This window comes from Rattus norvegicus, chromosome 3 (assembly GCF_036323735.1).
Source record: "Rattus norvegicus strain BN/NHsdMcwi chromosome 3, GRCr8, whole genome shotgun sequence".
NCBI classification, from domain to species: domain Eukaryota; kingdom Metazoa; phylum Chordata; class Mammalia; order Rodentia; family Muridae; genus Rattus; species Rattus norvegicus.
Genome location: NC_086021.1, coordinates 110,625,588 through 110,641,149, shown reverse-complemented (window position 1 = coordinate 110,641,149; position 15,562 = coordinate 110,625,588). Strand labels below are relative to the sequence as shown.

Genomic DNA, 15,562 nt, shown 5'->3' with positions numbered 1-15,562 from the left:
ACGACTTGAAGGCCCTCGCTCCCTATCCCCCCCGCCCCCCTCGTTTCAGAGCGCAGGCTGGCCAAGTCCCTCCCGCGCCGGCTCTTGTCCCACTAGGAGCAGCTCAGTGCAGCGGGGACAGGGCGAAGCGGTCTGCGCCCACGGAGCGCACGTCTCTGTTCGCAACGCAGCGCTACCCTTGCCCCCCTCGGCTGCCCACTCCAGACGTCCAACGGCTCAGCGCGCGCACGGTGAGCGCCATCCCGGATCAAGGCGCCGAAGGGAAAGAAGGCCGCTGCACCTGGGTGTCCTTTTTACCTTCGGAGCGGTCCGAACGGCTAGAAGGACTCGCTCAAGGCCTCCCCACCCCCACCCCCACCCCGGTCACTCCCAGTGCCCTTCTCTACCCCTGGCCCTGACCTCTGTCCCTGTCGTTCTTGCAAGGCAACGGGTGCCACTTGCCCCGATGGAGACCGTTGCCTTGGCGGTTGGCGGCGGCCGTGCCAGGCCCCGCCCCCGGCGCGAGCTCGGTGCCCCGCGGCGGGCAGGAAGGGGGAGGGGCAGGCTGTCCGGCGCCCCGCTGGCGGGTCGCGCGCGTGCCCGCGTGCCCCTTCCTGCCGGCGGCGCGCGCCGCCCCCTCCCCCCACCGCGCGCGCGCAGCCTCCCGCCCGCTGCGCGTTTTGTCCCGCGTCTCTCCCCGTCCGTCTCCTGACTTGCTGCTCTTGTCCTTCCCTCCCGCTCTTTTCTCCTCTCTTCTCGGTCTAAAGATGCCCTCGGCCACCAGCCACAGCGGAAGCGGCAGCAAATCGTCGGGACCGCCGCCGCCGTCCGGTTCCTCCGGGAGTGAGGCGGCGGCCGGGGCAGCTGCGCCGGCTTCTCAGCATCCGGCAACCGGCACCGGCGCGGTCCAGACCGAGGCCATGAAGCAGATTCTCGGCGTGATCGACAAGAAACTTCGGAACCTTGAGAAGAAAAAGGTGCGAGGAGATAATGGAGAGGGAGGGCTTGTGGCTCCAGCCCTACTCCGGTCTCTGCGGTGGATGGAGCTTCTTGCCCAGAAAACGGGCGCCTCGGGGAGGTGCCTGTCACCTGACCCGAACGCGGCGCTGCCTCTAGGCCTCGGTTACTCACATCAGGCTGTGCGGGCCCTTTCCGCCTTGTGACCGGTTTGCCTGGGTGGTGGGGCCCATTGCTGCATATTCTCTAAAACCAAGGCCCGACTTCTGATGAAGGCCATGGGGAAGAAACTGTGCCCGGCCAGCAGATTGCTTGTGGAGTTGAGCGGCTCTTGCCTTGTAACTGGCGTTTTCCTCTGTTACCTAGGCTGGAGGCTGGTGGAATGGCTCAGTCCCCTCTTCCCTAGAAAAGATGTGAACTAGGTCTGAACTAGGGTTGCAGTTGAGTCAAGTCCTATTTAAGCAGGTCTTCACCTGGGTACCCCCGCCCCCTTCTGATGGGCTCTCTACGTTTTCCTCTTTGTTTCGATTGTCTAGATGCTTGGAACCTCACGCCCAGCCTAGTCACGAGGTAGTTTTTAAAAAATGATTATTATTATATTTTTTTCTTTTTGCAATGACTTTCTTTTAATTTATTATTTTTTACTGCTTCAGCATTCTAAAAGCTCAGGGAGATATCATCGATCCTTCAGAGGTGGATCTAGATTAGACTGGAGACTGCCTCTGAGGCTCTGGGCACATGGAGTGTCTAACATGGCGGCGGCTGCGGGAGAGGGAAGCGCTGTACAGGAGCTGCATTGTGAGCACAAAGCGAAAGCAGAGGGGGAGGGCAGAGACCAGGCAGCAGCCCCGCCTAGCCCCCCCTCTCAAAAAAAGTGGAGCCACACCCACTCCATTTTTGGCTTTAATATTTAGCCATTCTGGGCCATACTGTTAGATTACTTAAATCAGCTTTTTGTTTTATGCGTTTAGTATACGACGGTGTACCAACACTGTTTAGAGGAAGAGTCTAGGTAGAAGTAAATTTCTCCCCTGAATAAGAGAAGTAGTAGAGTAAAAACGGAGGCAATTATACCTGGTACTGTTATTCTAACTTGCCCTTTTACAGTAAATAAAATATAACTTATGCCTGCTGCTCTCTAGGGCATAGTTTTCAATTTTGAAAAATTCCCGTGAAGGAGTTTGTTTAGCTAGTTAGAGGATATTATTGAGATAGGATTATTGGCTAAAAATCTGAGCTATAAGTAGTAAGTTGGGGGAAAAAAAAACAGGATATTTAAATCTTGGTAGTTTGTCTACTGATTTTCCATTTTTGGTGAGTTTGAAACTTTAACTTTTGTTACTTTTCTGCCTCATTGTTGAAGAGTAGCCATTTTACTATAATTTCCCGGACTTTATTTGAAATTGAGAATATTCATTAACAAGATTTCAAGCTTTAGTTATTTTGATAAGATTTTCTTATTAATTGGGAAATGTATTAACATAGTGAAAACATTGTAAGCTACATTCATATATGGAATTTCATGCCAGCATTTTCTGATACTTGCTTTGTGTTTAGTACCCTGTGTGAAATTGAGTTTAACTTGGGTATCTTTAAAATTTCCTAATGCAATAAGCAATATTGTTAGTTTGGCTGTTGCTACAAATGGTTTAATTTTTGGAATTTCTGGGAACTCAGTTTCTTCTAGACTAGGAACCAACATGAGCATTAATGATGTAATATTTGAGGTATATATGTTAGTGGCTGCAAAATCTTCAAATATGTTTTAAAGAATAACATTGAGTAGCAGTCATTGTATTTGTGAGGTGACAGATTGAAGTACTTAAGTATGTTTGAAAACAAGACACAGAAATCTAGGTTATCCCTATGGGGACTTGCACCGTAACTGGCTAACTATAGGTAAGAGTAATGTTATTATCACCTGGGCCATAGTGGTACATTCCTTTAGTCCCAGCGCTCATGTGGATCTCGAGTGTGAGGCCAGCCTGTTTTACAGAGTTCAGGACAGCTAGGAATATACAGAGAAACAGGTTTCAAAAACTGGGAGTGGAGAAATGAACTTACTGTTATAGAGATTGACTCAGATAGTAGTATCTTGTGATGATGTAACAAACAAATGTACATAAAAAGTCTTACATCATTTCTGTTGTCAGTGTTTTGGTTGCTGAAGAACAGTGGAAAGATGAAGTTATAAAGCACAAGCTGAGCTGCTCCCTTACTCGACTCTTGATACCGTATCTTACTGGCTGTTAAAACTACAGTTACTTTTGGAGATGCACTCAAGGCACTGGATTTTGTATTAATATGAGCACATCTGGTTTTTTATTTTTCTATTACTGGATAGTTTGCCCTATAAGATGTTTTCAGTAGGACTGAGCAGTTGTAATGTACCTAAGTAGGATTTACTCAATGAATCAATTTTTTTTTTTTTTTTTTTTTGGTTCTTTTTTTCGAAGCTGGGGACCGAACCCAGGGCCTTGCGCTTCCTAGGTAAGCGCTCTACCACTGAGCTAAATCCCCAGCCCCAATGAATCAGTTTTAATAGTTCTTTAGAAACTCCAGTGCTATGGCCACATTTGATTATCACCTATTCATACTACAGCTGGCTAGACTAAGAAGGCATCCTAACAAAAGTTACTGGTAATGTAGTATCACTGTAAGGTAGAGACCCAATACAATTGTATTTCATTTAAGAACACAGTTTTTGGGGCTGGGGATTTAGCTCAGTGGTAGAGCGCTTACCTAGGAAGCGCAAGGCCCTGGGTTCGGTCCCCAGCTCCGAAAAAAAGAACCAAAAAAAAAAAAAAAAAAAAAAAGAACACAGTTTTTTATTCATTTCCCATTGGTGGGGGGTCATAGAGTGTTCCAATATCCTGCATCAGAAGTATATGAAATTCTGCCTAATAAATGGCTTGGTTGTTTTTTTGACTTTTAGGCTATAGAAAATCACATGTAAATGTTAAAGTCTTAGCCACTAGAATACAAATAATACTGGGTTTAAATAATACCTAGTTTTCTTTCAGCAGTTCTCAGGACTTTAGGCTATATAAAATATTTGGAAAAAGTCTGAATTTTAAGAGATACTCATTTTATAGCGTAAGATTAATCAGTTTTGATGTAAAGGATGTTTTTAATAGATGGCATTTAAAATGACTGGCAACTCTACTAGGTGAAAGGTTGGCTAGTGTTCTCTTAGTTTTAAAAAAGCTTAGCTGAAACTCAAACTGATTGAGAAATGTATGTTTTTACCCAGTCCCTAAAACAGTGGCTCTCAGCCTGTGGGTTACAACCTCACTAGAGGGCGGGTTGGGTCACCTAAGACTACTGGAAAATACAGATATTTATATTACAATTATTAAGTAGTAACACAAATAATTTTGTGAGAGTCACTACAGCATAAGGAACATATTAAAAGATTATAACATTAGGGAAGTTGAGAACCACTGCTAAAGGATATGCACTTTATGTCTTTATATTATTTATTAAATAGGCTAACCTTTCTAGACCTGCAGTGTGTCTCTTAGAATTTTCGATGCAACTGTTGTACAGGGCTTGTGTTACATGTTTTAATACTCATTCTTTAAACTATTTAGTAGATAAAGTTTTCTCTTGTGCTAATGTAGGGTTTTTTGTTTTGACATTTCAGGTTTTGGGTGAGTTAGCTTCTTAATTAGTTTTGTAAGATCCATTCATTCCCAATGCAGAGTCTAAAGTTACTTGGTTTTATATTCTTGTCTTAGAAAAAACCATGATGATGCTTAATTTAAGAGCAAGGTTGTATTTTGTTTTTTTGAGTGTCTCTGTGCAGCTCTGGTCATCCTGGAATTGGCTATGTAGGCAAGCCTGGTCTGGAGCTCACAGCTCACTCCTCCTGCCTTCTGAGTGCTGGCTTAAAAGGAGTGCCACTACACAAAGTTACTTTGTTTCCAAGGGAAAACACTGATAGGTAACTGGTTCTCAGCTCTCTTGTGTGACCCTCACCCCCATGGTGTATGATATTTAAAAAGGTTAAGTTATGAACTCCTTTTTTGGGGCAAGAATAGAATCATGAGTGTTGTTATGATGGGTTAAATGATAGATTTTACTTTAGGATACTTGTGTGAATAAGAATACATTTTGTATTATATGCAGATTATGAATATAACTTGTTGGGGATGGAGAGATGGCTTAGTAATTAAGAGCACTGGTTGCTTTTCCAGAAGTTCTGAGTTCAATTCCCAGCAACTATATGGTGGCTCACAACCATCTGTAATGGAATCTGATGCCCTCTTCTGTCATGCAGGCAGAAGCTTAGTAAATCCCAGGAGAATCAGAACTGTATAGTAAGACCCTGTCTTTGGAGTGGGGAATGGGGAATTTGTCATAATCTTTTTTTTTTTTTTTAAAGATAGGGTTTCTGTGTATAACCACCATGGCTGTCTTGGAACTATCCTTGTAGCCCAGCCTGACTTTGCCTCCTAAGTGCTGGGATCAAATGTGTGTGCCCCCACTTCTGGCTGATTTGTCATAATCTTTTTTATGCAAAAGACTTATTTTATGTATATGAGTATATTGTCACTGTCTTCAGACACACCAGAAGAGGGCATCTGATCCCATTACAGATGGTTGTGAGCCACCATGTAGTTACTTGGGAATTGAACTAAGTTTATACTTTGGGCTAGGTTGACAACACCATCTCATCTTTTTAGAGATCTAGTAAAAAAAATTTGTTGGTAAAAGTTGTCATGACTGATTGACTTTTATTTAATTTTATGACTATGTTGTTATAGAACCTTAAATTCTTTAGATCTAAAAGCCACCTTAGAATTTAGTCCCAATTCATTTTACAGAAAAGCAAATAGAATGCTTTTATAAACCAATCTAGATCTTAAAAGGTGATCTAATGTACATAGGCATATTCAGAATTTATAATATTGTTTAACCTAGGTGTAATTGTTTACCTTAATTACCCTGTAGAATGAAATAAATGCTTTTACTTTAAATTCTTTAAAACATTTTAAAATTTATGTATATGAATGTTTGCCTGAATATATTTATATGTTCTATGTTTGTATAGTGCCGGCTAGGAACTGGAATTACAGACTGCTGTGATCTGCCTTGTAGGTGCTGGGAATGGAACTGTATCTTTCTCAAGAGCAACAAGTACTCTTTAACAGACGAGCCCCTTTAATGGCCCCTCCTACTTTTGAGGCAGGATTTTTCTGTATATTGCCCTGGCTGTCCTGGAACTTGCTATGTGTAGACCAAGTTGGCCTCACAGATCTGTCTGCCTTTGCCTCCCAAGTGCTGGAATTAAAGGCCTGCGCTATTGAGGAGGGCTGTTTATTTTGATGTTGCCTGTCTTGGTAGTCTGCACAGCCAACAGGAATTGTGCTGAGATTCTTTATGTAGTTATACTGTTTATGCCTGGGTGTATATATTTAAGTGCAGTATGGTTGTGAATCACTGTTGGTGTTGGGACCAAATCTGGGTCTTCTGCAAGAGTAGGAAGCTTTCTTAACTGCGGAGCCATTTCTCTAGTCCTTAGTTACTCATTTAAAAATCCAACATGCAGGGGGCAGGGAGAAAAAAAAATCCAACATGCAGGGATGGGATGGGGGAACTGGGAAAGGGGATAACATTTGAAATGTAAATACATAAACTATCCAATTAAAAAAAAATCTACCATGCAGCTAGATGTATTGGCATATTCCTCTAATCCCAGCATTTTTAAGCCAGAGGTAGGTGGAGCTCTGAGTTCACAGCCAGCCTGGTTTACATATTGAGCTCTAGAACAGTCAGGACTACTTAGGCCTTGTCTCAAAAAAAAAAAAAACAACCAAAAGGTGAAAAGTTCAATGTGCAAAAAAACCCACCTTGTTAGACATTTACTAAGGTTACATTGCTGAGTTTTGTAAACTGTCTAGGCAGTGAACATACCAATGTCAGGTATTAGGACATTATTATAATTAAATGAAACTTCAAAAAAATTTAAACTAAGTTTATATGTGTGTGTTCTAGAGCACGGATTCCACAGCGTACTTTTGGAGGCCAGAGAACAGTTTTCAGGGTGACTGAACTCTGGTCATCGGATGTCGTGTACCTTTACTGATTCAGACTTTTTGCCATACCTCTGCAAATGATACTAGACAGGGCTGGCCTCAGATTTGCAGTGTAAGAGGTTGACCTTGAATTCTTGCACTTCTTGTGTTTGCCTTTCCAGTGCTAGGGATACAGCTATGTATCACATGCCCAGATGGTTTTTTTTTGTTTGTTTGTTTTGTTTTTGTTTTTGTTTTGGGCAGATCCAGGCCTATATTTGCCAGTCTCTATCTTGAAATGTTGTAAACCAGGAATATTTGAGTAACAGATTAGAGTCTTAGATTGTAGGCTCCTGGGCATCTTAGTAATGTTGGTTCCCCCAATAAATGGGTGTGCAGTAAAGGAGGGAAGAGGAGTAGCAGAAGCAAAATTCAGCCCCAAATCTCCCACCAGCTATTCGAGTACTCTTATTACATAGAGTATGTGTAGAAAAACATAGGAGATTTTCCTGGGTAGAATTAAGAATTCGTGTTTTCTTGGGCTGGAGAATTAAGATTAGTGGTTAAGAGCACTGGCTGTTCTTCCAGAGGACCCAGGCTCAGTTCCCAGTACCCACATGGCAGCTCACAACTGTTTGTAACTCTAGTTCCAAGGACTTTGATACCTCATACAGACATTTCAGGCAAAACACCAATGAACACAAAATAAAAATAAATCATTTAAAAAAGTTGTACTCGCCGAGGAAAGGGTAAAGTGTGATTTTGGTCAGTCTGCTACAGAAGTCTGCTTAAGCTTTGTTACTTGTCTGCAGTTTGGGGATCTTTACATACTGCTGTAGGTTCTTTACCTTGAGGGTTTTTAAAGCTGGTGATTTCATTGGAGGTAAGGATCACTAGTAAACCATTTTGCTGTTCTTCCCTTACACATGTACTAAAGAGGAATATTTCATACTCTGACTAAATTATTACCTAGAAATATTTGTAGCACCACCAACAATCCTTAAAGTGGATTAATCCATGAATAGAAAACTTACTTGTGTTGATTTTTTTTCCTTTTTCTTTTTTTTAAAGTAAACTTGAGTTTTTATTTTTCAGGTGGGCACACAAGTAGGACAATTCTGGTAGCATAAGCAGGGTTTGTCAATACTTTTAGTATGGTGGGCAAAGGTAATTCCTGGTATTAGAACCATTGTGAACCATTAGAACCATGCATTTTAGACAATGCATTCCTTGTTTTTTTTTTTTGTTTGTTTGTTTTGTTTTTGTTTTTGTTTTTTAATTGTATGTCAGTACACTGTCACTGTTTTCAGACACACCAGAAGAGGGTATTGGATCCCATTATAGATGTTTTTGAGCCACCATGTGGTTGCTGGGAATTGAACTCGGGTTCTCTGGAATAGTAGTCAGTGTGCTCTTAACCTCTGAACCATCTCTCCAGCCCCTGTAATATTCTTTTTCCAACACAGAAATTTAAAAATTTGCTGGGCTTAATCCCAGGCAGAGGCAGGTTCAAGGCCAGCCTGGTATACAAGTGAGTTCCAGGACAGCCAGGGCTACACAGAGAAACCCTGCCTCCAAAAGCAGGCTCAATCTCCAATTTACATGACTCAAGGAGGGGAAAAGGATGAATATGAATTTGTGCATGTGTGTTCTTCAGTTGTGTAGATTTGTGTGATTGTTATTTTTTTCAACCTTTAACTTTTTTAGGTGGTATACTGAGGATCAAATTCAGGACCTTTGAAATACCAGGCAAAAGCACACTCAGCTCTATCTGTCTGGCCCCAAGCTTCAGATTTTGTAAGAATGTGATTCTAAGTAGATGGTGTTGGAGCTCCCTTTCTTTTTCTTATCAAGGTCAATTGCTTCCATTCCTGCATGGACAGTAAAGGTTTTGCAGGATTATCTTTTTAAAGTGTGAAATGAAACTTTTGTATATTAACTTTGAAAAAAAATTGGAATGAGACTAGATAACATCTAATAAATACCAAGAAATACTTTCATCTTACGCTCTTAATACTTTTTTGTTTAGGGCAGACTAATGCTACACGAACAGGCCTTCAGCATTTGAAGAGAACTGTTACAGATCTTCTGAGTTGTACGTGTTTTCTCCACTATTCTCTGAAAAAACTGACAATTTTTGCTGCTTTTATGAATTTTACAGCTACTAATTCTCAGTGGAGAGTGATAGGAAGTAGTTGTTTATTGCGTACAGTCAAAAGTAGTATTTCTCTAGGTGATGTGTGGGGAGTGAGGCAATAATTTGAAATATCACTAATGAATGCAGGAAGTTGAGAGAAAAGAAAAATCTTTACCTTTCCTTGTCTGGATTTGTAGTTTTTAAAGTATTACTGGATTTATTTGGCTTGGGTACAGAAAGTATAATAACCAGGTGCTCTTTCTTTTTTTAAGGCTTCACTTTTATAATCTGTCTCAGATTAGGTTTCATTAATTTTAAGAACGGAAGTTACTTGGTTTTCCCAGAGTTTTCAGATGATGTCTTTATTGGGACTAGTTGCAATTAGATAATTTTATTTTTGGAGTCTCACATCTCCTGATTTTTTTTTTTAAATGCATAATTGAATATGTTTTCTTTTGGGATGGTTCAGCCGTTAAGAGCATGTGTTGCTCTTGTGGAGGAACTGTTTTCAATTTCCAGTGCACAAATGGTGGCTTACAACCATTTGTAACTCCTCTTCTACCTGTTCAGGGTATCTGAGCCCCTCTTCTGCTCTCACTGGGAACCAGGTGTGCATATGGTGCGTATACATACATGCATGCAAACACTAGAAGAAACAGATCAAATAACTAAAGATGGTTCTTTAGTGGGGTTTGTTGACTGTAATAGTAAAGTTTGGGAGCACATCTGTCATAGATACCCATCTTGCCTATGTCAGTAAAGAGACTTTGAAGGTGATGACAGAGCTCTTTGGGAAGGGTGGAAGCTTAAGATACACTGCTGATCATCATCATCATCATCATCATCATCATCATCATCATCATCTCAGATTGGAAAAAGGAAAAAGGCAGAGGCTGAGTAAATCTAGTTAACAACTGGAGTTTGGTGACATAAAAGATGGATGTTTAGATAATACATGACTTTTCTGGGATATATTATGGCAAGTTATTTTACTGCTAGTTTTTAGTTTATAAGTGGGTGAAATATGATTGTCAATAGTGCCTCGCTGCTAAGGTAGCTATCTGATAGTTAAGTTTAAACTTGAATTTCACATAGTATTGCTGGCTTTTGGAAGAAGAAACTGAAGTTAGAATGGGACAGAATAGTACTTGGTGTAGTTATTTCTCTGTAAAACAAGCTTGACTTCTGAATGTAGTTGCACTTCTGTCATAGGGTTTCTCTTCGTAGATTTATTTGGGAAAATGTTTGAATTTTATCTTCATGGTACTATAAATGAAAAACTTTATTTAATACATTTCAGGATATGTAGTAGTTGAAAAAGAAACCTTAATTTGACTTTCACAATTGGTATTTCAAGGCAGCAAGGATGTGGTAGGCTTCATCTTTTTATGCTACCAATATAGCTCCTATTTTACCTGTTTGTGTTTAAAAACTATTTGTTTTTATCACTATTTTAGATGGCATGTTCTGGCTTCAGGGAAGAATCTTTTTATTTGTTTAATCTTTGCCTTCTTGTTTTGTTTTATTTGACCTATTAGTGTAGCCAGTTCTCCTAAATTCATTAACTTACTTTATACTGTGAAATTTAAACCCAAGTGTGTATGAGTGCTTTTTCTTCATGGACAGCAGAAGAGGGCATCAGCTTTCTAGTTGAACTTTGAATTGGAAGTGAAAATGGGAGCAAAAGCATTAAAGTAGTGTCATTTGTTTCTAGTCTGTTTCAGAGATAAGGTGATTGCTGCTGGTTAGGGTTAGTGAAGTGCTTGTGTCTCCCTTACCACTGAAGGCTACTTAGTATGTGACTTGACCTGCATGGCAAGCTACTGCTGTTAAGGTTTTTGTCTAGTACAAGTTGTTCCACATTTATTACTGAATTCAATCATAAACCACTTTTAACTTCTGGTACCTTAGCTATTACTAAGGTTTAACAGAAGCACTACTTTTCAGTAAAAGGTGGTAATTAGTGTGAGTTAGCTTTTCATGGCTATGATTAAAAAAAACCTGAAAAAAATCAACTGAAAGGAAGAAAGATTTATTTTGTATGTGTTCCTTTGGCTGCAATGGAACCATGACATGGAATGTGTGTAAAACAGAGCTGCTTATCTTAGACTAGTTGGGAAGAAGAAAAGAGGAAGGAATTGGGAACTCAGCAGGTCCTACTTCTTGGTTTGATGCAAATCACAGAAGTATTCGGATCATAAATGGATTTTTTTTCTTACAGAGTAGTTAGTGGGTTAAATTATAAGTTGGTCTAGAAGGTGAACCTTTAGGCAGCTTGTTTCTTAAGTTTAAGTTGCCTTGTGATGAAAACACATATTCAGGAAAACATAATTTGATTCAGATTTAAAGTTCCAGGTATTACTGGACTGTTACAAGGGAATTAGTGTGTTTGACCTATATGTGTCTCAAACTTAGCTGTGCAAAGAATCACAGAGAGCATGATAAAACGAAGATTCTGGACCCCGGCATAGTTTAGCATTTTAGTTCTGGTTTAGCAGGTTTAGGATAGTGCTGTGGTATTTTTATTTCTTACAGTTTCTCTAGCTGATGGTGCTGGTTTGATGGCTGTACTTCAGGCCTCGCTGACTTAGAATGGTGGAGTCTTTGCTTTGTAGACATTTGATGTGCTGTAATAGTGAACAGAGTTTCCAGCTTGTCTTTTCTTGGTAATAGATAGTTCTGTCTTAGCAGTGATTCTGTATTGTATATGCTGATAGAACAACGGGGGTGGGGGTGCTTATAAATATAAAGGGTGTTAGAGTGCTAGCTACAGAGAACCTATGGCAGTGAATTAATTTGCCTTACATTCTCACCCCTCTCCCCCCCTTTCAGGAACTTGTGACCAAAGAACTGGTCTGCTTTTTGAAATTCTGATGAAGTTTCTTGAGATTGTTGTACAGTTCATGTACCTCTTCTCTCACAGTGGATACATTTCTTATTGTAGCTTTCTTCTCTCTTTAAAAAATGTTGACTTCTCAAGTTAATGTGGTTTGGGCATTTATATCCATGTTGATAATAGTTGAATTCCAAGTACTCACATAAAGACACAACTTAACTCTAGTGCCAAGGATTGATGCCATCTCCTGGCCTCTGGCACTGCACAGACATACAGGTAGTACAGCCCTACATACACAAAATACAAGTAACAATGAAAAAAATGTATAGTAGAAAAAGAAGAAATTAGGTATAAATAAGCTAATCAAGTATCCCCAGTTCAGAACTTTTATTATATATTGGGCCTGATATTTTAGTATTTTCTACATTTCTTTTTTTTTTTTAATTATTTTATGTACATGAGAACTCTATAACTGTCTTCATGCACACCAGAAGAGGGCATCAGATCCCATTACAGATGGGTGCTGGGAATCGAACTCAGGACTTCTGGAAGAACAGCCCATGCTCTTAACCACTGAGCCATCTCTCCAGCTCCATCTTCTACATTTCTAAATCAAGAGAATGAGATGATACATTCAAAAAATATCTTTTAAGTTATAATTAAAAGCAAATCAAACCTATTTTTTTACTTAAAGGAGAATGAACTGGGTCTGAGGCTAAAATAACTTAGTTGCTAGAGTGGAATTTGCTATGTGCAAAAGCCCCTGGATGAAGCCACCACCCCCCAAACTAAAATGATGGATGGGCCAGGGGCATGTAACTAGCATTTTTTATAGTTTAATGATTGTCTTCATTTAGCTACCTCCTGTATTGTTGTTGTTGTTGTTGTTGTTATTAGCAGCTTTTAAAGTGGTTAAAGGGTTGAATGAGCTGAAGTATTTCTGTTGTAAAGAAAATTTGACTTAAACCGTACTGAGTTCCTGAGTTCCTTCCTGGTTTCTGATGGTGTTACTGCCTTTTTCCTGGACTTTGCTTTCTACTCGGTTTCTTAACTTTGTGGTCCAGGAACTGTAGGCGATTAAAAATCATTATTTGAAATATTTTTTTCTTTAAGTTGGATTTTTGTTTATTTTTTTTATCCTCTAGTTCTTTACAGTAGTGATTGAGTTCCTGACACTGTTTCATTGTCTGAATATCTTTTGTGATGGTGATCTTTAATGGTTAAAAACCTGGAAATGTTTTTAGCTAGCTAGCTTTCTTTCTTTTCTTTAAAATTACAGATAGGGTCTCTTTATGTAGCTCTGGCTGTTCGAAAACTCAGTATGTACACCAGGCTGGCCTCAGGCTCATAGATCACCTGTCCCCCAAGTGTTGGGATTAAAGGCATGTGCCACTATGCCTGACTAAGTTTTCATTTTTACCAAAAAAGGATGATTTGACAGGGTTGTTGGAACCCTGCTCAATTGCATAGAAGCAGTGGAGGAGTGTGGCCATGCAGCTTCCTGGTGTTTATGGTAAAATGGGACAAACGTACTAGTGAGTTCACTAGGATATTAGGGTTTATGCCATCTGTTCACATGAGTTCTTTGAAGGACAGAAACACATATATTTAGCTTTATAAATGTCCATTATGTACAATTGGGTAGAAGAACATTTTAACCATACTGTGACCCTCATTCATGTCTTGCTTAAGATGGTATCTGCTTTTGAGTATTCTAAAGAATAAGAATATTTTTTGTTGGCTTGCATAGTAGGATTTGATGTCTGTGATTGAGCAGTGGTCAGTGTTTCAAGTTTACTATTAAACTTGAGCTAGATAAATATATTAAGCTGGAGTACATTTGAAAATTAAGGCAAAATTTGAAGTAGACTTTAAATATTTATTTTGGGTTCTCTCATTTGGCCTGGTTAAACTGACAAATTAATTATTTTCTTTCTGTTTATATAGGGTAAACTTGATGATTACCAGGAACGAATGAATAAAGGGGAAAGGCTCAATCAAGACCAGCTGGTAATGATGTTACGTCTTAATAAAGGCTCAGTGCTCACTATTTTAACAATATTTTGTGGTTGTGTTTCTAATAAAAGTGTGCTCTGATTTGTCATTTCAGGATGCCGTATCTAAGTACCAGGAAGTCACAAATAATTTGGAGTTTGCAAAGGAATTACAGAGAAGTTTCATGGCATTAAGTCAGGATGTAAGTACAAAATACTGTGTGCCTATCAAAAACGAAGTTAGGGGAAATTTTATTATTTGGGGCTAGTCACTTCACTACTTTTGAGTTCTCTACAAGGTGTAGAAATTGGATTAAATTATGTCTTACTAATTTGCCAGTTCTGTGTAACTGAAAACACTTTATTTTTGGAAAGGACTGAGTGAAATAAAATACCAGAAGGAGACCTGTCATTTTGTGTGCTAATTAAAAAATAATACATGTGGGAAATACTAGATTAGCTTTGATTTGGTACAGTGAAAAACCCTTTTTATATGACGAGAGACAATTCCAGCAGGTTTTAGGAGACTAAGAGCTCTGATTCAGGAATGAGATTAACTTGGGTTAAGCGATTGACTGTTACTTAGTAATTTCGTAACCTTGGTGGCCAAGTTACCTAGGTTTGCTGTTCCGGTATTAAATTTTCACACAAAAATAATTGGATAAAAAGAGACAAGGCCATCATAGCACCTCAGTTTTCTTTTTCTTTTCTCTATAAAAGATTAATCATTTATTTATTTTATATAAGTGCACTGTCGCTGTCTTTAGACACACTGGAAGAGGACATCAGATCTCATTACAGATGGTTGTGAGCCACCATGTAGTTGCTGAAATTTGAACTCAGGACCTCTGGAAGAGCAGTCAGTGCTCTTAACCACTGAGCCATCTAGTCTACAAAATAGTAATGTCAGTCCTCCTTTTATAAAGTTATGCTTAAAAGAGTATTTGATACATATTTCCAGCACTTTGTTTTACTGTCACATCTTATAATTGTGCATAGAAGGTGTATTTTGGTAGTTGATTTTTTTTAACCAGTGCTTTAGTTTGTTTTATGCCTTAGTCACTGTTCTGTTGTGCTGAGGCACCAGGACTAAGGCAACTCATCAAAGACAGCATTTAATTGAGGCTTGCTTAAAGTTTTAGGGGTTTAGTCAATTATCATGGCTGGGAGCATGGTGGTACTGGAAAAGTTCTACATCTGTCTCCACAGGGACAGAGAGAACTGGGCCACACTCAAAGGCCACCTTAACTCCAGTATGGCCATACGCTCTAATCCTTTACACATAGTGCCATTCCTTGATAACTAAGCATTCAAATATATGATGAGCCTAGGGGGGCTGCCACAATGCCTCTGTAATAGAATATCAAAGATTGGGCAGTCTGTAAAGAAGAAAAATGTATTTCTCTGAGACACTGGAAATTCAGGACTAAGGCATTGGCGTTTGGTGAGGACCCTAGAACTGTATTCACAAGATAGAAGAGGGAAGAAGAAAGAGTGTGATCCTACTTCCACAAACTGTATCATAACAAAGTTTACCAGTTCATCAGGTGGTGCTCTTTGGACCCAAGTAATTGGCTAAAGACTTTACCTTTCAGCACTTGAATTTAGGTCTTTAAATTTCCAAAACAGGAATACCAGG

At 39.6% G+C, this 15,562-nt stretch overlaps 1 protein-coding gene and 1 long non-coding RNA gene across 6 annotated transcripts in view; one reads left to right on the top strand and one right to left on the bottom strand.

The window, feature by feature from the left end:
* Caprin1 (cell cycle associated protein 1) overlaps positions 1-15,562 on the top strand; it is a 78,920-nt gene that overhangs the window by 44,259 nt on the left and 19,099 nt on the right. For 2 of the 5 annotated variants that reach the window (XM_063284152.1, XM_039105438.2), the window contains exons 3-5: positions 747-956; positions 13,877-13,939; positions 14,040-14,126. In XM_063284152.1, coding sequence (XP_063140222.1) covers positions 747-956; positions 13,877-13,939; positions 14,040-14,126 — 360 coding nt within the window. Of the gene's footprint in view, positions 1-91; positions 231-666; positions 957-8,990; positions 9,052-13,876; positions 13,940-14,039; positions 14,127-15,562 lie in introns of those variants that run through there. The other 3 variants (NM_001012185.3, NM_001423164.1, XM_006234652.4) reach the window with 3 other exon arrangements.
* Positions 740-3,452, bottom strand: LOC120101611 (uncharacterized). The gene is made up of 2 exons (XR_005502309.2): positions 2,858-3,452; positions 740-1,338 (listed from the first exon to the last, which is right to left on the bottom strand). It is a non-coding gene; the product is annotated as an uncharacterized LOC120101611 (long non-coding RNA).